The sequence below is a fragment of the Oryzias latipes genome, chromosome 7 (genome assembly GCF_002234675.1).
Source record: "Oryzias latipes chromosome 7, ASM223467v1".
Taxonomy (NCBI): Eukaryota; Metazoa; Chordata; class Actinopteri; order Beloniformes; family Adrianichthyidae; genus Oryzias; species Oryzias latipes.
In genome coordinates this window covers 11,558,313-11,585,410 of record NC_019865.2, presented here as the reverse complement: position 1 = coordinate 11,585,410, position 27,098 = coordinate 11,558,313, and the positions used below count along the sequence as shown (strand labels likewise).

Sequence of the window (27,098 nt, the reverse complement as noted above, 5' to 3'; positions counted from 1 at the left end):
CAAGATTAAAAAAAAACTCTCTATCCTGCTGGCAGTCACTCTCCCCTTGACTCCTCTGTCTGAAACCCCCCACTTTTAACCTTGATTCTGTCAAACCAGCCATATTGGAAGTTGTCACTTTGTGCCTGATGATTATTCAAAACCATATGTTTATCTGTCAGATCAGAGAACCACTGTGCCACTTGTAGGACCATCAATGCAAATTCTGGGGATTTTAAGACCCACGCCATTGTTCTTGGGGAATTTTCTGATGATGGAGGATGCATGTTAAGACAATTAATCCTAAAATTGCATTTCCGAGTTTATTTAAATTGTTGTAAAATCCGGAGCAGTCAAAAAAATGGGGTAGGAAAAAGCTTGTAGGTGTGACGTAGAAGCTACAACAGCAAGCCACAAGCTCCCTGCTCTGCACCATTTTGATGCATCCACTAGCAGACCAATAGATCCATGTTCGTCTTTATTTTCCTCATCTGTCTTGGCATCTGGCTCAAAATTCTACGGATGGAAAGCCCCAATGTTGATCATCATTTTTGTTGCACAGGTAATGTTAGGTTGGGTTTCTGAGGGGATGGAAGCTAGCTAGTGAGAATGTAAACATAATGGAAAGTGTTGGCGGCCTCACTACATGCCAACAGTCCCAAACAAAAACTCAGAGGCAGATTTTTAATAAACTCTGGCTGCTCTGCTGAAACTATGTCCTAGAAAACATGACTATTTTATTTTATTTAGGCTAAAAATGGCATTATTATAATTAATAGATTGCTTGGAATGCTTTTACAATAGATCACAAGATGATCGGGGTGGGTCTTTACAAAGGGTACACAGAGTGTTTTAGTGTCAATAGAATAGAATAGAATAGAATAGAATAGAATAGAATAGAATAGAATAGAATGGAATAGAATAGAATAGAATAGAATAGTTTTCACTCAAGGTCCAAATGTTGACACTATAAATGAAAACATAACTCATACCTCATAAATCCAAGGAAGACATAAAATTCAAACTTAATTACCTTAAAATAATGAAATTACTTTCAGAATAAAATGTAAAATAATTGTTAACATACAGTTTTGGTCGAAATACTATAACTGTTTAGTGAGAGGAAAACATTAAACAAATCAACTGAGATGCATGGGAAGTAAATAAACTAATTACTCCAGCTTAGATTAGTTGTCTGCCACACTGTCCCTACAGAGATCTAAAATTGATCCAGCCAGCCAGGAAAATTAAATCAATCGCTTTCGGCTGCTTAAGTGACACAACTGACAAATGTTTCTGCTAACGCAAATTGATGTGCAGAAATGTAAATATTTTGCAAACAATACCAAGCCTTAGCATCGTCAGTGCCTCATCGTGTTGGTTATAGAAGTGCTTGATGCTCTCCGGGAGGGGATGGGGAGGTGATGCTGCATAATGAGCTCTGATTGGCTGCGGCTCACCCGTATAAAGAGCCGCAGTGGCAAATTCAATCAGATCAACTGCGGGCATCCTCCGACAGACAGAAGTAGGGACGCTTTTTATCGGGACTGTTTAAGGGCTGCTTGATTTCCAGAAGAAGATTAAAAAACAAAGGCTTCTGCACTCTGCACTATGAAGGAAAGGAGGAACACACAGCCGCTGGTGGTGAGGTGTAAACTGGTTCTTGTTGGAGACGTTCAATGCGGAAAAACGGCAATGCTGCAAGTCTTGGCCAAGGATTGTTACCCAGAGGTAGGCTGCCTGTGCTCCCACGCGACTCATGTCTGCGGGAATCCACGCACATTGATGCGTGCGCTGCGTCCGAGCTGCTGTGGAAACAAACGGCAGGAGAAAAGCGTGCGTCTGCTGCGGATGCCGGCAGCTTGTGTACGCAATTTGCTAAAAGACAAAAAAAATAAAAATATATATGTTTTTAAGGAGTATCCCGTTTAAATGTGGTTGCATAACAATTTTCTCCAACAAAGTTGTCTTTACGTATTTATCTCTGCTTATAGACTATTTTCTCCATATTTGAGCCTCTGCACAGAACCTAAAAATTCAACATTTCTCACAACTGTTATGCATTATTTGCATTTTTTTGCCCCAGTGAGTTTAGCAGTGAATCACAGGATCACATCAGGTGCTTGTGAATAACACCTCCCCTCTAATGGCAGCATGTTGCTAATTGCTCCCCAGACCTATGTGCCCACCGTGTTTGAAAACTACACAGCCTGCCTGGAGCTGGAAGATCAGCGAGTGGAGCTCAGCCTGTGGGACACCTCAGGTAACCCGCCGCCACCTTTCATCTGCCTGCAGCACAGCAAGATGCCAAAAACCACAATGACCTGTCAATTTAATGAGCTTTTGTCTGTTTTGAGTGTCTTCCTCTTTGCTATCACACATTGAGATCGTCATGACTTTCCCAGGATGACAGACATTAGGCTTGTATGATATAAAGGCAGGGTCTTGATTTACACTGAATATGGACACATTTAAATGTACGTTTGTCAAATCATCCTTTATCTGTTTTTTTATGTTTCTGGATTGGAAGTTCTTTATTTGGCAAATGCTTCACTGGAGACTTGGCAAAGAAGCAGCGATTATTCCGGTTCACTCGCAATTAATGGTGATTTTGTGCATCATATGTTAATTTAAATCTAAGCTTGAAAAAGAGGGTCAATGTGTCATTGTAGATCTCCGGGGATACATGCTGTTTAACGTGTTGACCTGAATTGTACAGACATGCGTTTGCAGCACCTGTTAGCCCCTCTCATGTGCAGTTTTCCTCTCCAGCACATTTCCCTGCTTCCAGTCTGACCTCTGCAACCTCATTGGTTCAAAAAAGCATTTTTGTATTTCCCATATGCAATTCACTCTTTACATAATAGATCCAAATAAGTAAATGCAATACGTACTTTTTTAATGTTTTTTTTAAATCCATTTTCATGGATTCGTCATCCGTTGTGGCAAAGACTGGTGAAAAAAAGTGAATTTAAATCCTTCCCCAGACCAAATCCTGTCTTAATCCCAGACTGTGGACCTTTGGTCTGGCCAGCAGGAATGGGCCTGCTGCCCGGGGATGATGGGCACACACAGAGACATCCTGTTGAGCAGGGAGGGTTTTGGAGCAGACAGAAAGGATGGAGCAAAGAAACTGTAGTGACCTGCATTCTCCTCCATATGCTGCCTGAAGTCTCCCACTCAGAGAGCGTGATCCCAGGGATTAAGTCCGTGAATAGGACTTCTGGGCCACCCATTCTGACTCGGCCAGTGATCTAACTCCCTCTTTTTCTTTGTCCACATTCTTAACACTTCCCTGCCCTTTTTGCACCCTCTTAACAAACACACATTTCTATTCATTTCTTTCCAGTCAGGCTTTTGATAATGGATAACGAGCACCAAACCTATCAGTTGGTTCCACCATGCAGCTTCCTCCTCTCTGTAATTTGTTCTAATTGTGTGGACTTGTGCCGCTGTGGCCCCACCACGCTGAGCATCTTCTCATTATTCCAGTTCCCCTTCATTGATTGAACCAACCTCATCAGGGGCTCCACATAGCAGTATGCTACGTCTTCCAACTCCACCATGGATTTACGGGCTAAAATCAATCCTCCGGTTTCAATCAGCCTGATCTGATCTGCTGTGCAGGAAGGAGACAGAAAAAAAAGCAAAAAGCAAACACAATCCATTGTCTAAACCTCATAAATAGTTGATATAGGATGTTATGATGGTGTTAGTTTGTAATTAGTTTTAGTTTCACTCCATTTATTAATTAAGCTTCACATTTCAGAACTTCAGCATTCATGTGTCGAGGGATGAATAAATTAGATCAAGATTCAATATCAGCTTCAATGCAAAAAGGTGGAATTGATATAGATACTGATGATGTGGATGTCATTGTTACAATCATGTTAAAGACCCACTCCAATGAAAATTGAGCTTGTGGTGTTTTTAACATGTTCTTCTGACAATTAAAAGGATGGAGGACATATTTCAAAAAAATTCCGCTTAAAATTGCACTTCTGAGTTTTTCTTTATTTAAATCGTTAGGAGCAGACAAAACGATGGAGTTCAAAAAAGTTCATAGCACTGAGCACTACAATTGGCGGGCCACAAGCTCCCTGCTCTACTCCATTCCAATGCATCCACTTGCAGACAGATAGATCCAAGTACGTCTTTGTTTTCCTCAAAACTGCATAGCTGGATAGTTCAAATAATGCTATGTCCTAGAACATGAAACAGGTCTTATGATTTTGACAAAAAAATCACAATCATAGATTTAAAAAACATAGTGAACGCTTTTACAAGAGATCAAAATATGATCGAAGTGAGACTTTAAAAGGCTAATTAGCTTGCAGTAAAAGTGGAATAATTTTTGTTCAAAGAGCCCCCAGCATCCACATGTGTGAGATCAGTGTTTGATTTGGTAGCATCAAGAGCAGATTTACTTTCTTTTAATGTTGTTGATCTTGAATTTTAATTTGCCACTGCAGCTTTTGAGGGATTTCATTTATTTTAATTCCTGTAAGCTTCACACGGCTCTGACTGGGGAGTCAAAGTAGTGAACAGTGACGCATCTGTTTGCTCATAGTTAGAATTGTGCCAAAGGTTTCATTTGGAGGATGGGGAATGCAGGTTTTACCTTGTTTACAGCTGATGCTCAGATTGGGATTTTTTTTCACAGGAATGTTTCTAGCACATGCTGCTCTGTCTGCAGGCTTTATCCTAAACTGTAAAGATGTAGAAAAGTTGCTGGAACCACATCTGGGGAGATTTGGCTTATCTGGTGTTCAGAGCATTTGATGTACCATGAAATTTTACACTAATGTTGACCAATAATTGCAAGATTATTTTAAGGGGTTTGTCTCTAGAAACAGTTTGTTTGTTTTTCCGATGAAAGAGATAGACTCTTTCCTGTATGTTATGAATTGGTGGTTTATTGGGGAACCCAAACATCAAAAATCAAATTTGGAGGTAAAATCTATAACTTTTTAAAAAATAACGTGCTTAAAACAGGACAAAAGCTACTAAACATAAAAATAAGAAAACAGTTGTGAAGAATTAGAAACAGGTGAAAGGCACTGAATTATGGCTGTGACCAAAAAATACTTAAAGAAAGCAAACAGAAATAAAATAATCATCATTCCTCCTTGTGTAAACTTTGTAATACTTTTAACTCAAATTGCAGAGAAACTATTTCAAACTTAAAGACAAAAGAAAACGTATTGACTTTCAAATTAAAAGACTGAAAGTGTTAAAATAATGTTTTCTGAACCCAGCTAAAATAATATAAACCTAACACTAAAATGAACTGAACATTTAAATTCTTGATTTAATGCTTAATAAATATAACATGTATCTATTATGCAGATATAACTGTTTTAGAAAAACAGAAAACGTGTAATGGTAAAGTTAAATGGACTGATAAAAAAGCTGTCTTGGGTTTCTTACGTTTTTTTTACTCAAATGAAATATCCAACGTGTCATCAGCCTTAACCGTGTCAAAGTTAAGCTTGCTAACAGTTCAGATGTGTTGCTCAGAAACATCAGACCATCCCCTCTCTGCCTGCAGGGGCCATTCAGATGTGGTTCTGACTGGCTGATGTGAAAATGTGCAACAACTGTCGGACTCAATGTAGCGTGTCTTTTGGTTGAGCTGGGAAGTCTGTGGTTATCTGCTGCAACAACCCCACAGCTTCCAGTCAGCTTAATGTGGGTGGAGGAGCAGAGCCGCTCTTATCCTCAAATCTGTGAGTCATGCCATCACTGGATCATTAGTCCGTCTGACCCCTGGTTTCTCATTGTGAGAGGACTGCTAATGATGAAAGCGCAGCTCGTTGCTCACTTGGCTTAGCAGGCAAGCGCAGTAAAGCTGTATCCTGGGTTAACCTGTTTTGCTGTGTTTTATGCCTTGGCATCAAAATCCTGTTTATTAAGCATTTTAAATACAGACTGGTTTGAAAATGCTAAATATTGCATTAAAATGTTAATACATTAATGTTGCTTTTTATGACTTGACTGTTAAGGCTTAGACCTGCCTAAAAAAAAGACAAAATCGTAAAAAATGTTGCAGAAAAAATTGCAGTATCCTTCTCCAATTATTCAACTTCTAATATAACTTACACAACACTGTTGTCTTTGAACAATAGATGGGTCAGCTTTACCAGTGGTTGGAAATTAATCTACCTAAGTCTACATATCTTTTTATTTACACTTCTTTTTTTTTTTTTTTTAAAAAGATCTGTGTTCACATTAAGGGACTCTCCTTTCACTTAGACTCATCCAAACACAGATTCAAATAACGGAGGCTTACACAATAGTAGATTATTATGTGTTCAAAACAGATCAGCTTTATACCAAAACGTTTAAATTTTATCTAGATTATAGTTATTCTGGTTTATAAAAGTTTAAAAACTTTTTTTTGCCATGTAGCTAATCCTACCCCTTTCCATTTCTGGATTATATTTTAGGAATACATTTTTTGCTATTAATCCTTTTTTTTCTCCAACTACTAATTTTAATAATTTAATTATCTGGCACTCAGTCGTCTTATTTACTAGTAACTTCCTCAAATGACCACTAGGGACAGCTTTCAGAAAAAAAGCTATTTACATTGACTCTTTTGTAAAAAAAAAGTTCACCTGTTACAAAAAGTATCTGATGCTCTATATTTTACTCATAACACCTGTGACTTTAGGGATGGTACTTTATGAAAACCATGAAGCCATAAAGTTTTAAACTAAAAAAGAATGAATTACACACCACCAACATTTTAGACTGCATGAATATGAGCACAATACTACCTCTTAAGCAATTTTCGATTGTTTTCATGGTTTCCCACTTTTTTAATAGCAGGTTTCCAATCGGAGATTCTGGGGAATCCATCAAATTTTGATTATATGTAGCCTGGCCACACTTTCCCACGCAGGGTCAATTTTCAAATGACTCCTGACATCATTTCCCACATGCTTTAGAAATGAAACAGGGTCTAAAGACTTTAAATTTAAATATTAAATGTATCTATTTTTGTGGCTGCAAAAAGCCTTGTAACTTGGCATAAAAGACTTAAAAAAGGTCAATTAAAAAAAAAAAAAAACTTTGGCTTTTCTGTTTAAATCATTTACTGTACAAGAGAACTTGACTGAGTGACTCCTCCCCTCTCGCTTTCCAAACAGGAAGGACCCGCTAGTTGCAAGAAGCCAAAATCCCATAGACTTCTATTGAGAAATAAACAGCTATTACTCAGTCATTATATTTGTCAGAATTGGTCCAATAGCAACCGCAGTACTGTCTCTACATTTGGTCAGCACTAGGTGTATCAATTTAATCCTCTTGCGCTTTGATGGAGTTGCACCTCTTAAATTTAAATGTAGTTGATAAGCTTATCCAATTTCAGCAAAGATTGTCAGACGCTTTTCATCATTAATGGGATGAAAGAACAGCAGCTGTGAAGCCTGAAGTACTTCCACACTGGCTCCTATTCTTTCTCACTTCTCTGCAGCATCTACACAGAATAAACACATCTCAGCCGGGGAAATTCAGTTTCTCTCTGTTCTTCTGCTGGCGCTCTCCAGTTGGGCAATGTCCCTTTCTTTTCCATGTTTCATTGCTTAGAACCTCTCCATCTGTCGTTGTGTTTATTATTGCACAGCATTGATCTGTCTGCCCTTACCATTCTGTGGTTTATTGCCACGCATAGAAGAGGGGACCAGAGTGAGCAAGTCTGCCCCCTCCCCAATATCAAACTGCAGGGAGTGAGGGATTAATGGTGCAGAGGGATTCTTTGTTATGAGTGTCAGTATGGTGCACTCCTGCTTTCTCTACTATTTTTGTTGCAAAGATAGAAATAGCTGGCTCTCCTGAAATTTTAACTAGATCCTTGAATATCAGCAGCGCGCTGGTGACTGAGCTGCTGTGTATAGAGGAGATTGTGAGGGATTTCAAATTCTGCTGTGCAAATAAAGATGCTTTCTAATGTATAATAAAAGAAATCTTCATTTATTTCTGTGGAAGGGCATATCAAAAAAATACAGCTAAAAAACCTGACTGTGTTGTCAGCTTTAACCCCCCCCCCCCCCCCCCCCCCCCCCCCCCAGCTGTCTATTAATCGCTGCAGATCAGGGCCCATTTAATGCAGGATCACATCCCGTTTTCTGACTGTGTGATAACCGCTTGCGGGAGAAGATTGTAACATCACCCTGCAGATTCTCCTCGGAGAGCACAAAACAGACGTGCAGCCTGCTGGTCCCGGTGGTGCCGGCGTTTCTGACTCTCTCTTGTGTCAGTTTTCACAGTCAGCAAACACACCGCCTCTTGGCTCAGTTATTTGGTAAATGGTGTTATCTATAGCAATTCACATTCTTACTGGCATCTGTTGTCTTTGTCAAAAAGAGCAAACACTTTTGGGTCTTTAAACAGAAACATCTCACTAATTTAATCCTGAGTCAGAAGTGCATAGAAAAGCTTGATAACACATGCCGGCGTTTCTTCGTTCACAGGATTCAATACATTGGGTTCTGAGGAATTTCATTGCAGCTTGTCATTATTCCCCTCACAGCATCCAGCAGCTGGCAAACTCAGCTTTACCCTTTGATAATGTGGAAGATCATTAAGAATTCATGAGGGTCCTTTACATGTGCACATCCATGTTGTGTGTGGTTTTTGATATGTTTTCTTGCCATTGTTATGGAGCTTAACAATTGTTTAGGCAGCTACGCAGCTTAGGACAGCTTTGTGTGTCTTCCCTGTTTGAGAAAGGTGGGTGGATGACTCACCTCAGGCTTTCCTTGGTCACCTGTGACCGGCTCCTTTGGACCAGAAAGCCCCTCTTTTACCCTGTTGGCAGCCCTCTCAGGATTTCTATGTGCTGTGTTCAGTTTTAAAAAATCAATGACAAGTCATACTTCCCAAAGTCAAGATCAAAGTATTTATACCTCAAAGTTCTCCTAATTCTAAACTCTCAGGATGCTTAAAGTCCAACTCCAATCAACTTTTGATCTATTGTAAAAGCATTCCCAGTGGTCTTTTAATTTTGATTATGCTGCTTTTTAGACAAAATCAAACAACCTATGTTGTTTTCTAGGAAATGGTTTCTGCAAAGCAGCAGTAGTTCATTGAAAATTCTCCTCCGAGTTATGGGCGGGACTATTGGCGCAGAGTAAGCCCACCCCCAATTTCCCATCATCCAACCGTTTACTAACTGTCCCGCCAGCTTACAGCCCCAGGTGCACCAAAAATAGCGAGCAATAATGGAGCCATCCAGCCGTACAGTTTTGAACCAGATGCCAGGTTGGACGAGGAAAACTGTTGGATGCATCAGAATAGAGAGGAGCAGGCAGCTTGTAACAGCTGACCCATAGCTATAGGTTTTTTCAAACTGCATTTTTTTTCATCAGCTCCTGATTCACCACAAATTGATTAAAGAAGTACACAGTAATGCAGTTTTCCTCTTAATTTTCTCAAAATATGCTCTCCTTCATGAGAAAAATGCAAGAACGTGGTAAAAACACCAAAAACACAATTTTCACTGGAGTGGGTCTTTAACGAACACCAGCTTTGCTACTGTCACCTCCATTTCCACTGATGCCATCACCAACCCCTGAAAATGTAATCCGTAATGACCCTAACCCACATCACCTGCAAACTCCACCTGCCTCTGCAAAAGTATTCTGTTAATTCCTGACAACACGCATTGTCTTCCACAATCCAAATCAATTTGTGTGCTTGTGTAATACCTAATGAGTTTGTACAAAGACTGCTTTTGTTTTGTGTAGCTATAAGAGGAACATGGATTCCCCTCAAGGATTCATGCAGAGTCTGAAGTAAACACTTTAATCCCACTGAGCGGGCTCCTCTTCTGTTTCATCTGATAAGAGATTTGGCCATATCCAAATCTTGATAGGGAGTCTCTGTATCATTAGGTGTGGTACTTGGATAAGCGTTTTTTTTATGTGCTAAATGTGGGCTTTAAATTTTCCCCACTTTGCAGAGAAGGAATGTCCCCCATCAGGAGGTGGGTGGGCTTCTTGTAGTTAGAAATGATTGACTGGCAGTTAAGGCAAGCCTTCATAGAGAGGTGGGAGGAATGCCTGATGTAGATGGTGGATTCCAAGACTGTTGCTGTGGTAACAGAGGGACCGGAGGTATTGCTCGGCGAGCATAGGATTTTTGGGGGGTGGGTGGCTTACTTAAGGATTCTGAGCATGAGTGGGAGCATCTGCCGAGCCCTACCGTTCCATTTGTGTAATCTACTGCAAGAAAAGATCAATGAGGATTTAGTACTCGATTGTCATCTTCCTTCCTTCTGAAATGCTAGAAAAAGATGGGAGCATGGAAGAGAGCAGCTTCAGGGGCAATGAAATGACACTGGAGAGGAGGAAGTCATGCCGGCTGCACAAATCTCCCCCTGCAGCTGCATCCTCCCTCTGTGTGTCTGCTGTCTTTTACTGTGTGTATTTTTATATATTTTTCAATTAAGCTATGGCCACCTACCTACAATTTTGAATAAATCAATTACTGATTCTGCTCAAAAAATCAAGTGCATGTTTAGCCTTTAAACTTTTAATTTTAAAATAAAATAATAATATTATGTTTTTAATAGACACAGATTTGGCTTTAACACTCAATGCAAACTCCTAATGGAGAAAAGTATTTTGTTGCAGTTTCTCATTAAAAATGATGCACATTAGACACTTAGCAGCAGGACTGGTAAATTATCTGCATCTAAAGACTGGGGAACAGTCATAAAAAGCATAAAAATTACTTACATTTTAACATTTTTGTTTTTTAACTATAATTACATAGCTATTTTTCTGTTCTTAAAGGTTCTCCATACTACGATAATGTGAGGCCCCTCTGCTACAGCGACTCTGATGCAGTCTTGTTGTGTTTTGACATCAGTCGCCCGGACACAGTGGACAGCAGTCTCAAAAAGGTAAGGGATTTGCTTTACATTTATATTTCTTTCCTATGGTGAGAGGTGGGTAGAGCTCTACAAAACTGTGCTCAAGTAAAAGAAGCATTACTTAAAAAAAAATCATAAAGAAAAATATCCAAAAAAACGCTGAAGTACTGAGGAAGCGTTTTAAACTTGTGAATTATGGCATACAAAATGACCAATTGTTGCATATATTTTAAACTCTCCAGACAATCAAATAAAGCTTTGATTATTAAAAAACAAAACATCCTCATTCACACTGTTTTTGGTTACTAAAATGCCTTTACTAATGCTTAGATGAAATTAGGGAATAGGGATTTCTGATATTTTTAAAATGTATGAATTCAAACCTTCGTTTTGCCACATTGAAGGGGCAAAACCACATTTTAATGTTATTATCAATCTCTCTGAAATTCCAAAAGCCTTTGCATTCATTGTTGCAGATGCATTAATACCTTCATTGTAGTTTCATAGTCATAAGCCTTATCGGCATCTTTATGCTGCTTTATGCTGATAATGAGATTTTTATGCAATTATATGCAGTTATAGAAAATGTGCTGATATAAATAATACAAATGTTACGAGTAAAAACAAGTGAACAAATATAGCCAGTTAAGGCTAAGAGTACTGTTTTACTTTACATGAATCTACTCAGACTTACCTGAGAAGATTCAGGTAAAATGTAGTCTAGTAAATCTGCTCCTCAAAGTATTTTTTTTTTCAAAAATGTACTGAAGCCAATATAACCGAGAAAACTCTTTCTAGATGTCTTTTAATAAAACATGCCAGAATAGCTTAGAAAATCTCTTTCATATTAAAATTATGCTAAACTTTAAACTAGTTTGGCTGATTGTCAGATTGTATTTGCAGTGGAAAACGGAAATCCTGGATTTCTGTCCGAGTACACGCATCCTGATCATCGGTTGCAAGACGGACCTTCGCACGGATGTCTGCACGCTGATGGAGCTGTCCAATCAGAAGCAGAGTCCTATCACTTATGAGCAGGTGAGAATACAGTTTGCTAAAAACAAAATTAATCAAAACTTTCTGAGAATTTCTTTAGTACTTTATTCCTAGTTAACTCATGATCTTCTCTTCCAATAAATAACTACCGGTATTCTGTTTTGAGTAAAATGTAGTAAAAGAGAGTTTTAAACAGTATGTTTTTAGTTGTTAACACTTTTTGTAAATGTTCTCATTACAGGGTTCTGCTTTGGCCAAGCAGCTGGGTGCAGAAGCTTACTTGGAGTGCTCAGCGTTTACTTCGGAGAAAAGCATCCACAGTGTGTTCCGCACCTCGGCAATGGCCTGCCTGAACAAGCTGCAGCCTCTCCCAAAGCCAAGCCCCACTCGTCGTCTCTCCAAAAGACTTCTCCACCTGCCCAGCAAGTCAGATTTGCTCTCCTCCAGCTTTAAGAAGGAGAAGACCAAGAGCTGCTCAGTTATGTGAGTGGAGAGGGTGACAGGCCTCACATGCGACTCCCAACCCCAGCCTCTTTGGTTTTGGGGAAGGGGGGTGAGCATGATGGTTTTATCAGGGTTACCTGCTGAATCCTTCCCTCACCCCCCAGAAACCAAAAGCCCCTCAGAAGAGGTGGACACTCTGCTGTCTACTTTCTCCTGAACCTTTCAGCGCACATCCATGTTTTCTTCACTTTCAACTTGCTTTTTTATCAATCCAAATTTAACCATTGAGCTTTTTTTCAACTGTAACCAGTATGCAATGGTATTTACATTTCTTTCATTTCAATATCTATTGGCACGTGTTGATTTTGTTCGATATGAAAATGTGCAATCTGTGACGTTTTAATCTTGTGATGTAAAAGCCTCTCAGATGACTCAATGGTTATTTTTCTATCTACATTAATAAACTTAGCATGAAACCACCAGTAAACTAACAAAATATTGCACATCCCTCAAGAATGGTATGGGAGGTATAAAATGGTACGTCACAGGTTTCTCCCTCTGATAAAAACAGAGAGATGCACAGGGAATACAGGGACAAACCTCAAGAGAGAGCTTCTACATAGATTAGCTCTGGCTGCGCTGGCAGTGACGAGAGCAGGAAAAAGGGCAGTGGGAACAGGCTCCTGCACAGGCAGCAGTGTAGCCTACATCAGCCGGCATCAGTGGTTGTTGATGCGTGGTCATGTAGCAGCAGACAGGGCAGCTCCACAGGCTTTGAAGGGAAGGAGGCTCAAGAATCATCATGAAGCGACAAAATGGAGGTAGAACTAGACTCAAATTGTTTCTGCCAATAAAAACACATATTTTTATGGACAGAAACAGTTGTTTCTTGTGGGACAAAAAGATAGCTCTTTAAGCTGCACAACTGGTGAGTGTTATTTATGAAGGTTCTAGTATGAAAAGGCATAAACGAGTGTAAAGTTACTCTGGCCTGAGACAGACTGATAATGTGAAAAAATCTAGTATGCTCTTTTAAATGTTCTTTGATAAAGATTTGTAGCATTGCAGTATTTCTCATATATTTGCTGAGGAACAAAATGCCTTTTTTTCAATCTTCCCTAAAGTTAGAAGATTTTGAGATCTGCATGTCTGTGGATTTCTTACATTTGCTTCTGCCTAATGTAGCAATCCCAAAGTAATATGATTATTCCAGGAAAACTTGTATATCTTGCACAAACGTATCAAACTATCGACCTCCAATGCGTAGTTCTTACTAAAGTGTCTACAGAGCAAAGATCAGATGCTGTTTTTATCTTAAATCTTTGGCTTCATGGTTATTTTTGTGTGCAGTCTTTGTGTATGCGCTTTTAACCATAAAGCAATAAGGATTTAAGTGCTTGTGATGCCAGGTGACTTGTGTCGCAATAAAGGTGCAGCTTTGTGATTAATGTCCCGCTACAAGTGCTCCATGGATAAACTGGCATCCCCTCTGTTCTACAAAAGGCTCTTGGTCCCTTCGTCAACCTTCTTCTGCGTAGTCTGGTATTCGGAATGACTCCATGATAAGGCTGTGCCCTGAAACATAATATCGAAATAAATGTGAATTTGCCTCTTTCAGCTAAAGATTTTACACTTATTTCTGTATTAAACAATAGTTAGGCAGTAGGATATAAAAACAAATATTAGGTACCAAATTGAAAATGTGCTTTAAAAGTCGAAATATGAATAATTAAGGGCTGTCGTGAGGAATAAAATAAAAAACTGTGCGTAAGGAGAAAACATAATCAAACTGCACAGGCTGGCCCTGTCTAAAGAAAGCTATTTTTCCATTCCTCTTTTTTGTGCATTATTTTTGTATGCCAGAAGGATTTATGTCTGTTCCCATGTTATGTTGGAAATATCCTACTGATATAGGTGTTGTTTTGTGACAGAGCTGTGGACTGCCCCCCACTACTCTAAGGAACTTAAAAGTGATGATTTGCACAAAGGCTTCCAGGTCATGTTAACATAGGAATTCCCCCAGCATTGCATAGCAACAATCCCGTGCAGAGAACAAACTCCCGCACTCGATTAGCTATGTGGACAGAGAGGTTTAAGCTTGCAAGCAGAATTTCCCACATACATTAATACAACATCATTTATGCTTTTATTGCCAAACATGTTTTTATTTTGTTTTTAATGTTCCTCTTTAATTTCGAGTGCTGATGCCAAGCCTTTAGAGGATGGGTTGCTCAGGCGACTCAGTGAAAATGTCAGTTATTATGCAGCCTTTGTGTCATAGTCAGTGTAAAATGGTGCAAACTCCTAAGCATGTCCTATTAAAATTGTATGATCGTAGATACTGTCTCTTGTTTTATGAGTAAGCCTCACGTCTATAGATAAACATCTTTGAAGAAGTCCTGATCCTTAAGGATTTCACATAAAAAATATTGTTGCTGACGCGAATATTTATCAGGTGGGTTATAATTTGTCTGTTGCTTTATTTTTTTGGCCACATGTAAATTTGTTTATACTTTACTTTAAAAATTAAAAATTTTTGTTATCTTTTATCTTCCGCCTGTGTCAAATAAAGCTTGCCCTCTGCAGCACTCTAAGATTTTTTATGTTGGATTTTGTTTGTTTGTTTGCAGACATTCAGTTTTTAGAAGTCTGGCATCTTAGGATGTCATCTCTGGAATCTATTTCATGCCACATATTTTTGTAGCATCTAAAATAGATAAAACATTTTGCACACGTCTGAAAAAAATTAGACAACAAAAGGGGTTGTTAATGGTTTCTTCCACCAACATATACCAAGATTCCAGTTTAGGGACATAAAACCTTTCAGACAGAAAATTAAAAATGTTGAATGATACCTTTTTTCTGGCTACATAACCAAAATGATGTTATAAAATATCATGGCTTAATTTAATGAAGTTTTTGTTCCATTTAAAAGATGAGATGTATAATCTTCATCATACTTGACCTGTGAGAGACCGAATGTAAAAAATAAGAATCAAGGAAATTACATTGTGTGATCTTTTAATTGTTTATTTGTCTAATGAAGCAGAGAAGGTATTTAGTCAATGACAAAGGTTCACCTCAGTACTCTATAATGCAACCCTGGTTGGCAATGCCAGAGCTAAATGTTTCCTCTAGGTCTTCATCACGTTTGCAAACACTAGAGCTGCTTTTTTATTTTTTTGGCCTCTTCTTCCATGCAGATCTTCTCAAGAGCTGGAATGTTTTGGTCACATGGCAAAACACAGACTTTGGACTCATAATCTTTAAATATTTTTTACATAGCCCCTCATTTGCTGCCCTAGCGATGTGATTGGGATCATTGCCATCCTCAGTAATCTCACTGACAGGAGGAGGATTTTGCCCCAAATCTCATGATATATGGCCCCATTCATGCTTTCCGCAATACATATTATTCATCTTGTCCCCTCACAAGGGGACAAGATCCTTGTGTGTTTGTAGTAGCTCAATTCTAATTATTTGCATTGCATACATCAAATAAAAATCATACAAGTGGGATTAAGTGAGATATCTTGCAGAATTAGGGAATACCTGTAATACATGTTCTTTTATCCATTGTAAAACAAAAAGTATAATTTCACTTACGCACAAAATAGTCACATATGCCTGAACAGACTCTTAAGGACCAACGCTCTCATGTCTTCAAAGGCACCACATCTGGTCACTGCAGATGCAGATGTAGATGTGTGCAGATGTGTCTCACACTGATGCCACATGAATGGGATGTTGTGCCAACAGGGCAACAAGCACCCGTGTCGTCTGCACCTCAAACTCCAACCTTTGCTAATCAGCTCCAATGGAACCGTGCCATGGAGCGACACCTGCAAGCAAGACCACCAATAGAAATGGAAAAATGGGTTCAAAATATTTTACATCCACCTGTTTTAAAAAGAAATAATATTTAATAAATACAAAAGCAATTTTATCAAAGTCTCTAGAACACAAACTGAAGCAGGGTTTCTATTATCAATGTTGCACTCCAGGTCTGAAAGACTGTTATTTAATCAGCTCTTGTAGGGCTTGATTAAAGTTAATGAAACAAAGCAAGCCTGTCAAAACAAGGAAACAAGGAAAACATGCAGGGAAAAAACACAAAAGGAGGGAAATTAAGAAGAACTACTGGTACACTTTGCATCACAGCACTGTAGTAACATCTATTCACCTGAAAAGTCTAGAAGTTTTGGGAGGTTTTCAAATAAAAGTGTTCTTCACCACGATGTGGTGATTTGTCCTGGATCAGTAAAAAGGGCAAGAATTTAAATTCCTGTGAAGTCAGATGACTTTGAGCTGTGTCTGCAAACAAAAATTAAGAAAACATATGTTGACACACCAATAAGAATATTTCAGTAAGCTTGTGAAAAAATGTGAGGGATGAAATTAGTTTATTTTGAGGCAACAGTTCCCATGTTGAATATTGCTAAAAATACTGTGTTGCATAAAACAATGAGCTAGGGAATTATGGAGTTTTTGGTGCGATTAACACTGACACCTGAGGCAGAGACTGACGTTGAATTGATTCAAATACACACGTCTGATGGCATCTAAATAGGCCACATACGCTGTGAGTCGTAGTAAATTAGGTCAACATCTGGAGAGCCAGAGAGAATTTGGTTGCCCAGTCAGTTGGATGTTGTGCCCCAGGACAAAAAGAAGAGCCACCTGACATGAAGAAGCAATGAGGGCACACAGACTGTGTTTTTGATGCGGCACATAACCTTTTAAAGGTGCTTGGCAATCCAAACTCCTTGGATGCACGATAGTTCTTTTATTTCTGTACAAGCAGCTGATCATGCCGACCAAAGTTTGCTGATCCATGAATAAAAATGACAGAGGACAACGGGAATTTTGTCAACAAAAATCTACTTTGCGAGGATTTACACACTGGCACACCCATCCAACTGCTCGATGCACTCAGGCATGTAGACATGGTCAACGGTTCAGGCGGGTGGTTGTGGTGTAATGGTGTGGAGAATGTTTTCTTGGCACACTTTGGGCCCCTTAGTACCAATTAAGCATTGTTACAATGCCGTAGCCTACCTGAGTATTGTTGCTAACCATTGCCATCCTTTTATAACTACATCTCATCATCTCAGACTGGTTTCTTGAACATGACAATAAACTCACTGGACTCAAATGACCTCCACAGTCACCAGATCTCAACGCAATTCATCACTTTTGGGATGTGGATGAACAGGAGATTGGCATCATGGATGTTCAGCCAACAAATCTGCAGCTACTGTCTGATGCTATCCTGTCATTATGGACCAAACTCTCTGAGGAATGTTTCCAGTACCTTGTCCAATCAATGCAACCAACGATTAAGGCAGTTCTGACGGCAAAAGGTGCTCCAACCCAGTACTAGCAAGGTGCCTAACAAAGCGGCTGGCAAGGGTATTGGCAACAGATTCACTTTCCAAGTCCAAGCATCCGAAAAAGAATAAATGCCATACTTCCCATTACAAAAGAGACTTTGTCACCCCACAAATACTGTTATTAGCATCTTAAATTATCAATAAAAAGATTAACTTGGACTTATTGCATTTAAAGAACTGTTTATGTGTAAAGGTAATTTGCCACTTTTATGGCAAATTGCTTATGTTGTATATTGTAAATTGTATCTTTTTCTTTCTTTTTACTTATTTATTTTATTCTAAACGTATACTTTGTTTTTATTTTTCTTCTCCTGAACAGACACGAGAGAGTAAGAAACGGATTTTCGATTCATTGTATGTGATGCACATGTGAAGAATTGACAATAAAGTTGACTTTGACTTTGACTAATTAATTATTAAGGTTATGATGACAATTCTGCCGAACAGGACAGCTTTGCTGGAGTTCTGAATCAAGTTGTGAGGGACAACCTCCAGGGATTACGCAGCACTGACTGGACATGCAAACTTACATGGACATAGTTTTCTGGATCTTTGTCGGCCACTGTGGAAGGGCACAGCAACACATTCCACATGTCGACTGACACTTTGCCCCTCCTGCCTATAAGCATTCAGATTCCGCTCTTTCACTGAAAGTAAATGCTGCTGCAAACACAAATGCTGCAGCAAACGCCGCATGCATCTATACAAACATCTGTGGAGATCTGTGCTAATATTTGATTACTGATAGTGTGTTGTGTATTGTGTATCCTTGTGCACCGCTCACTATCTCTTCCTTTTCCACTCTCTCTTGCTTACAGACAGCAGAACATCTGCCTCTGCCGCACTGCAGGGAAAGGCTTAAATATATAAACACATAACCTTACTACATACAAAGTAGTTCACAAAATGTTTTTATGTGAAACTTTTCTGTAAAAAAAAACAAAAAACACTAGCAGTACAGGATGCAGTAAAATGTGTCAAAGACTTGCTGCTTGATTTGTCAATAAAATCATCCCAATGGTATTTTTGCTCTGGTCATTTCTGCCACACACATAAGATTGGCTCATGGATCCTGAGGCATGGTCACAATCCCAAAGACAACTTTGATTTGGAAAAAAATGAAAATGCTTTTCACAGTAAAAGACAAAGCATGCTTCAAACTAAAAGTCGTGCAAATAAGGGCAAAACAAAGACCTTAATGTTGATGCTTCAGTCAAGTGTAAAAAAGGCACCAAAGGCTCCCTCTGGATTCATGATGATGATGATGATGATGATGATGATGATGATGATGGCGTGTGGATGGTGGAGGACCTCAACAATGGAAACACAGACTGGTTGCTAACACTCAAACACTTATAATTAAGTAACATGAACTAGAACACTGCAACAAGATATAGCCAACAAACGGGAAAAGAAAGCTAAGATTAGAAAATCCTAGAAAGAAGTAAAATCAGTATATTTTATTTTTACAAGAAATCTTATAATAAGATATCATAATCCAGAAACAAGGATTTCCACATAGGCATTCAACAAGCAAAAATAATCTTTAAAAAAAAAAAGTTAAATTGAATTAGTACAAATTAAATGTTATTCAGCGATGTACCTAATTGTGGTTCATTTTGATTACAGTGACAAAAACTTGTATTAAAATAACTTAAAACCTGGTAAGATATCTTGAATGTCTAAAAGCAAGGTTTTAAATCATTTCAAAGAGTTTGCAGTGAACAACCAAAAATGACAAATAAGTTGTGCTAAACCTTAAAACCAGGGAGAGAAAAAAGGGTCTCAAAACAGGTGGGCATATGGGATACGTTCAGTTTATTTATTAAAAGTGTTCTGGTGTTTTCACCCCATGCATTTGTGTCCTCCAACAATCACAAATCATGACAAACGTGCAGCTGTAATTCTGCAACTGAACAGTTTTTTTATGTTTGCTGTGTGCTATTGCACGAGATAGTCCCACGCTGTATAGTTTTTAGTTGTTATGGAGTAGGGAAGGTATTTAGACACTGCCTCAGTTTCCCATAGAATGTGGTTTTGTTTTTCCACATTTCTTATTACCAAAACATGACAGACAGTAATATAGTGCAGATAAAAGAGCCACTAAAAAAGATCAATTATTAATTTTGTTCAACTTAAACAATTCAATACGAAGCACAAACATGCAGCCTATAACTATTTGGTTTTGTGTCATGCATTAGTTGCTAAATAACAAACGACAGACACTTGGACACACACAGAGGAACATGCTTCAAGTTCTTCTTTGTGATCACTCAGGCAACCACATACAATAGTCAAGTCCTGCTCCACTGCTCACAATGTCACAGTGTTTGTGCATGGTGGTGCTTCAGACCACTGAGGTTTTCCCCCCAACACACACGTGCACACACAACTACACAGTGGCCTTGGCTACGGGCCACATCCTGCATGTGTTTGCACAAGCCAAATAACATGTAGAGACACTGTGCAGTGACCAGAAGCACCATCTTCTAGCTGCACCAGAGAAGAAATGAGAACACTTTACCTTTCAAGCTGATCCAAATAATAGATTAGATCAACTGTACCACGACTGTAACACACCTTTTTTGGTAAATTCCTACTGTTTTTTGGTGGTGGTTTTTTTGCACAATGTAAAACCTTTAGCTTCTGCAATGATCCAACTTGATCTAATCTAACTGGTGTGAGTTATAATGTATCCAACATCTTTGTTGTCTTTTAGAACAATAATTTTAAATTATAAATACACAACAACAATGTGTACTTTATTTAATTGCAAAGACATGAAAAAAGACATCCTTTGTAACTTAAATCCTCCCACAAGTAAAAGGGGGATAAAGAGAATTGTTAGAATTATCGAACATGCATTACTAGTGATCAAAAGTGTACATATAGTCCCTGAGAAAAGTCTTGTCGCTTATCCATTTTGTAGAAACAAAAGCGTATAACCTCACTTTTAATGAATCCATTGGTTTTAGAAATGTCTCATATGAAAGCTAAAACCCTCCCAAATTATGTTCAATATACTAAAATAAAATTGCTTCACTGAAGAAAGATTGATCATTTAATGAACACAGAAAGGTCACATTTTGGCAAGACAAAAGTTTTGTCGCCTTGTCATATGATGGACCCAATCCTAGATCACAGCCTCACCTGTGATCAATTACTGATCAATCAATTAGTGGGTGTGTATAAAAAGAACCCCAGCACACCAGGCCTTCACATCAACTGCAACTTGACCTCTGACAACATGCCTAAGAGTCACCCTGAGACCAAAGCGTTAATTATCAAGAGGCTGAAGACCAGATCCACTGCTGAGGTGGCTGACACCTTCAATGTGTCTCAGCGTCAAGTACAAACAATAAGAAAAAGATTTGAAGAGACTTGAGATGTTTTTGACAAGCCCAGGTCCGGCAGACCCCGCAAGACAACTGCTCGGGAGGACCGTTTGTTGGTTCAAAAATCCAAGGCCAGCCCCTTTTCCACTGCAGCAGAGCTCCACCAGGCCTGGTCACCTCAAGTCCCTGTGTCAACCAGAACAGTTTGTAGAATTCTGTCTCAAAATCGAATCAGTGCCCAGAAACCAGCACTAAACAAAAGGCAATTGAAAAAACGTGTGGCATTTGCCAAGGCCCACAGCCTGCTAAAAGGATGGACGCTGGAAAAGTGGCAGAAGGGCGATTTCTCAGATGAGTCTTCTGTTAAATTGCATCACAGCCGCCGCAAATATTGCAGGAGACCAACTGGAGCCCGCATGGACCCAGGATTCACCCAGAAAACAGTTAAGTTTGGTGGCGGAAAAATCATGGTCTGGGGTTACATCCAGTATGGGGGTGTGCAAAACATTTGCAAGGTGGAAGGCAATATCAATAGCCTAAAATATCAAGACGTATTAGCTACCTCTTACATTCCCAACAATAAAAGGGGTCAAATTCTACAGCAGGATGGTGCTCCATCGCATACTTCCATCTCTACGTCAAAGTTCCTCAAGGCGAAGAAGATCAAGGTGCTTCAGGACTGGCCAGCCCAGTCACCAGACATGAACATCGTTGAGCATGTCTGGGGTAGAATGAAAGACGAAGCATGGAAGACGAAACCAAAGAATCTTGATGAACTCTGGCAGGCATGTAAGACTGCTTTCTTTGCTATTCCTGATGACTTCATCGATAAATTGTATCATTGTCAAACCGCATGGATGCTGTCTTTCAAGCTCATGGAAGTCATACAAGATATTAAATATGGATCTCACAGTAGCACTACTTAATTCACTGATGTTATGCAACATATTTTTGTTTTTGAAGTAAATTATTTGTTAAATTTTCACATAACTCTCTGTAGGCGACAAAACTTTTGTCTTGCCAAAATGTGACCTTTCTGTGTTCATTAAATGATCAATCTTTCTTCAGTGAAACAATTTTATTTTAGTATATTGAATATAATTTGGGAGGGTTTTAGCTTTCATATGAGACATTTCTAAAACCAATGGATTCATTAAAAGTGAGGTTATACGCTTTTGTTTCTACAAAATGGAAAAGCGACAAAACTTTTGTCAGGGACTGTAGAAGCAAATGTGAGCACATGTGAGTGAAGATCCCCATAAAATTGCCTTTAACCCCAACAGCAAAACTGATGGAAAGATGGGTGGACAGCTCGTGCTTTGAAGAGGGAAACACAGTGTGCACTTTGAGCTCCATCAGAAAGATTGAGATAAAAGAGGGAAAGGGTGAGCTAAGAGATAGACAGCAAAGACATAAACCATTAGTGACAAGAGAGGTATAAAATAACAGAAAGTACACCCACTAGAAGGACACTTGCCTGTACAAACTCATTAGGGGATTAGGAGAATGCCACAGTAGATTATATAAGAAATTGAGAAACTCAAACCAAGTACATACGTGCAACAGAAAAGCTCCTAAAAATATAGAGGAGTCCCTGAGTTTTTTTTTTAAGAGAGCAAATCTATAGCAACCCTTTTGAAGTCTGTTTAATTATCATTTCATGATTATGGAATAGCATCATGTATGCAGAGGAGATCGTGGCCTATTTGCCCATCCATCAGAACAAAAAATGTTACCCTATTACTAGGTAAATTAACAATTTACATCTCTTGTTTAAAGGGCCCATACCATGCTATTCTTAAGCCTTTCATGGTAAACAATATCCATATTTATGATAATATATTACTTTTGACACACAAAAGAAGGATTTTGTATTAAATATCAGTGATTTTCCTGAGTTCTTTTTTGAACCAGAAGTAAGACTTGATCTCTGAGGCACCGGCTTTCGCTCCTTGTGGGAGCCGCCCATTTCATGACATCAATCTAGAGTGGGCCTCGGCAGCGTGTCTGTGTTCCACCCACGGAAACAAACAAGATCCAAACTTTTCCAAAGATGGATGTTCATATTCTGAATATAAAAGGAAAGCATTTAGCCGATCAGCGCTAGCTCAGCAGAGAAAGCGGGTGTGTGTGTGTGTGTGTGTTAGCCTGGGGGCATGCCGGCAGGGCAGACTCTTCCTGGATGTGACTGTTCTCACTGGTCTACGTCACAATTTGAGGACCCGTTCGTTTTTGTGGATTGGGAGGGGCTGGTGCTCACTGCGCAGGTTTTTAGAGGAATGCTCAGAAATGCGTAAATGGATCAAAAAAATCACTTTGGGGTTTCTTTTCGTGGGGAATAAACATTATAATACACTTAAAAGCGCAAAAAATCAATTTTGTATGGTATAGGCCCTTTAATACAAGACGATAACAAGTATTTAAAATAAAATGTGCATCCAACATCGATGCTTGACTTCTGCTTTTATTGTCAACCTGAGCAACTTGTTGAGGAAACATCTTCACTTGTTTTTCCCTTTTTCATTGAAACCAACTCACTGTCTTGTTTTACCCAAAACCACACATCAACATTTCAACCAAAATTTGTGCAAATTGAGCATCTATTGTTTTTATGAAGTTTCAGTCCATGTCACATACACCATCAATCTGCTGAATTGTTATTTCTCTCTCTGTGCACAGACATCCTGATGCCCTGCAGAAATACCAAAACATCAACATTTCTTGGGCTTAGCCTGGAAGGCAAACATTTCTTTGGCACTGGAACTCATTAGATTCAGTCTGACATGTTTGGGGCCAAAGACAACAGGCGAGGACTGCATAAGACTTACTGTTATAAAAGAGAAAGGTTCATTAAATTCTTCAGAGAATAAGGATGTCAGCGATGCTTTTTTATGTTCCTTCCTCTCAGGAGGCCAGATGTGTTCATCCACACACCATTTTCTGTCCCTTCTCTCCTCGTTATGCAAGAATACCAATGGCAATGACCAGTAGGCATAAACCAGGTTCTCTGTTGGATGTGAAAAACAATTTTTAAAAAGATAAAAGGGATGATTTTTTTTTAATCAATGCATGGCCTAGATGCAGTCTATTATACTCAGCAACACATCAACTCAAAAGATCTTCCTGCATTCTGCCATCTGTCTACAGACTCCCTCTGAAACTGGAGTCTCCTTTCTCTCTTTGATTCACATATTCCTGAGCTCTTGATCTGCTGTTGCTCAGAGGTTTTCCTTGGAAAGCAAATATGATTTTTTTTCTTTAGTTGTTTTCTTTTCTGCCTCAACATTGCAGCTCTAGCTGTGGCAAGAAGATGCCACAAACCAGTTTTTTTTTTTTTTTTTCTGACATCAATTCTTTAGGACTTCTTCCACTTATAATAACTAACTTCAAGGGGCAGATCTACAGGAGAGCAGGGGGGGGGGGGCTGGGGGGCTGCCCCTCCAACAAAAACTTTACCCCCACATTTTTTGAGTCAATGTTAGCATCATTATTGACTAGGACTAAGAAATCATAAATACAAGCTTCTGCAAACATTGCAAAAATAACAAAATCAATATTTCCAAATCAAAATCTTGAGCCCCTCAAAAAATGTATATTAAATGTTTTTTACTTGTTCATATTTTTTATCCATTTATTTGTAATAGCCTTTCACTCTGCTGTTCACATTTGCCTCCTTTCCAAAGTCTTCTGCCCCCCTGAATGTTGTAGCTCCACCACTGCTAACCCTCTAATGTTCAAAAGAACTATGAATTAAGTATTCCCAGACTAATAGTGTGCCCGTCCAATGTATTGCACTCAGCAGTTCTATTGGTTACATTTTTTTGCAAAATTTGCTTTTAAAGTAATTCAGCTTTAACCGTTTCATTGAAGATTACTGAGATTGTGTCTTTTTCAGGCTGCTTGTGTAGCATTTGCTATAATCACAGAAATGATTAAGCCTGGATTTTCTGTGATTCAGTAACAACTCTGCTGAGTAAGCAGTTTGCTTCCATGCTCCATGTGATAATTGTAGAAACCTCTGCTGTGCCTGATGGAAATGTGACATCTCCACATCAACAAACCCAGCGAACTCTAAAAAAAAAAGAGAGAGAGAGAGAAAGAGCTGCATGTTTTATTTTTGGAATAAATCTTTGTGTACCCAGCTTGAAGGAAGACAGAGCTACAGCTGCCTACACTTCAGCACCGTTTTCCAAAATACTTTCTTAAAGCAAGCCCATTCAGACTTGGAGTTTATTTTTGTTTTTTTCAGCCTAAAAATCACATTTTTTGGTGGAAAAAGAAAATAACAAAATGAGGTTGCTCATATAAGATTTTCATGACCCTCTTTATGATTTGGTAAATGTTTATTTCCATCCTGGCCTTTAAAATCTTAAGTTAAACAATATTTTTTTTTAACCCTGTAAAGCCCACTACATCAAACAATTGATACAAAATTATTTTTTTATGATTATTATTAAGATGTTTTTTAAACCCTGTAATGTAATCTACAAAAATTGTAAACATATTTCAATATCATTTTTTATAAGGTATAGATATTTATGATACCGGTACTTTGTGTGATTTGTTCATTTTAAGTTCACAACAATGTTAACATGAGTGTTCAGTAATACACCACCTCTTTTTCCCACCATCTCAGATTTGAGCCACACATTTTTGACATGGTGTAACTGTATAACAAAGAATTCATTATCAACACATTTTGGATATATAGACCTGACCATATTTGATTATGTCACTGAACAATAAATAAATATGTGAACATTAAACAAAAGACGAAACATTTTGGCCCCACTTAAACCCATTTTTGTTACCAGAAAGCCTATCTTTCAGCTGCTTTTCTTTCTTAAAAAGGAGCCTTTGGTAGAGATCTTTGAAAATGACAGAGGTGAAGCAGGTTGTCATGACAGCCCAGAGTTAATTACTACTAGTCACACATAATAACTTCATAGGTAGTCTTCTTTGTTTTGACAGGTTTTTGTTTATCCCTGTTGTCGTTTGAGTTCATACAGCTTCCCATTGATTTGACTATGAGGTCTGAAAGTCCATCAAAAACACAACAAAACAGCTAACTGTCTGAGGTTTGAGGTTTAAAAACACAATTGAGATTTTTCTCCCACATCATTGGTGCTCATACTCTAACATCCTAAAGAAACTCGGCTGTTTCTTGTGAAGATCATCCTGAGCGGAGTCTTTAGTCTGCAGTGCTGACAAGCCAGTCAAACACCTGGGGATATGCCAGCTTTGAGGCTGTGTCCTGTCAGCTAAGTAACAAAGAAAATCTCTCAGCGGTGCAAGAAAAAGTAGAAGCTCTTTTATTCTAAACCGGACACACAAAAAAGCCACATAACCCCGGCAACAAATCAGAGAACATCATGTTGAGACCCAGTTTTGGCTGCCACACACTCGCTACTCAGTTGTGCACACCCTTGCATATACTTGAATGCAGACAAGGACACACAGGCAAAAGCTGCAGAGGCACAATCACCCACACACACACCCGCCTTCACTTTGCTGTTCGTAGGCAAACAGCCCCAGGCGCAGAGAATGAGCATGTGAGCAGAGTAGGATGACATTCTGTCACACAAAGAGATCAAATGCAGACACTCCAGCATCCTTTCTGTGCTTTTCTAGCAACAAACAAACTGCAGACAAAGCCTCGTAGCTCATTGTTTAAACATTATTTTTCATTTAAAAGATTAAGTTCATGGAACATCATACAGAGTTTAACTCTACCAACTTAACATTAAAAGAAAAGTGTTGTCAAAGGTTCACAAAAGTGTGATTAGTCATGTGTGAATAGACTGCTGGATCTTCCACAGTAAGCATACCTGTGGTCGGGCCGCTGCAGCACCAGAAGATGAGAGTGAGTAGGCATGCAGGGGATGTGGCAGGGTTCTCCCCACAGCCAGAGACACTCTAATTAAGGAGCACAGTGGAAAGAGAGGGTAAGAACAACAGCTCTGCATTGTCACATAATGATTTTCTTACCGTTTCTGTGTAGCGGAAGCACATCTTTGATCTGACGCGTACACAAGTCTGTTTCTTGGGTGCTGCTCTAAAATATCAGGC

At 38.9% G+C, this 27,098-nt stretch overlaps 2 protein-coding genes across 3 annotated transcripts in view; one reads left to right on the top strand and one right to left on the bottom strand.

Moving 5' to 3' along the window:
- The first annotated feature begins 1,443 nt into the window (after window positions 1-1,443).
- On the top strand, window positions 1,444-14,899 carry LOC101168783 (rho-related GTP-binding protein Rho6). Its single transcript, XM_023956575.1, has 5 exons — window positions 1,444-1,710; window positions 2,155-2,242; window positions 10,782-10,891; window positions 11,765-11,899; window positions 12,099-14,899. The coding sequence occupies exons 1-5, from the start codon at window positions 1,591-1,593 to the stop codon at window positions 12,342-12,344; spliced, it is 699 nt and encodes a 232-aa protein (XP_023812343.1). The 5' UTR covers window positions 1,444-1,590; the 3' UTR covers window positions 12,345-14,899.
- A 9,472-nt stretch (window positions 14,900-24,371) lies between these two features.
- Window positions 24,372-27,098, bottom strand: part of LOC111947655 (probable E3 ubiquitin-protein ligase DTX3) — a 7,866-nt gene continuing 5,139 nt past the window's right edge. For both annotated transcript variants that reach the window (XM_023956573.1, XM_023956574.1), the window contains exon 3: window positions 24,372-27,098. This exon is cut by the window's right edge and continues 2,000 nt beyond it. The gene's annotated coding sequence lies outside the window, so the exon portion shown is untranslated.

What these genes read in the sequence shown, in the direction of transcription:
- LOC101168783 (XM_023956575.1), top strand. Translation starts at nt 1,591, where the DNA reads ATGAAGGAAAGGAGGAACACACAGCCGCTGGTGGTGAGGTGTAAACTG. An exon ending in CAGCCTGTGGGACACCTCAG is followed by an intron (nt 2,243 to 10,781) that starts GTAACCCGCCGC and finishes CTGTTCTTAAAG; the next exon opens with GTTCTCCATACTACGATAAT. An exon ending in TGGACAGCAGTCTCAAAAAG is followed by an intron (nt 10,892 to 11,764) that starts GTAAGGGATTTG and finishes TTGTATTTGCAG; the next exon opens with TGGAAAACGGAAATCCTGGA.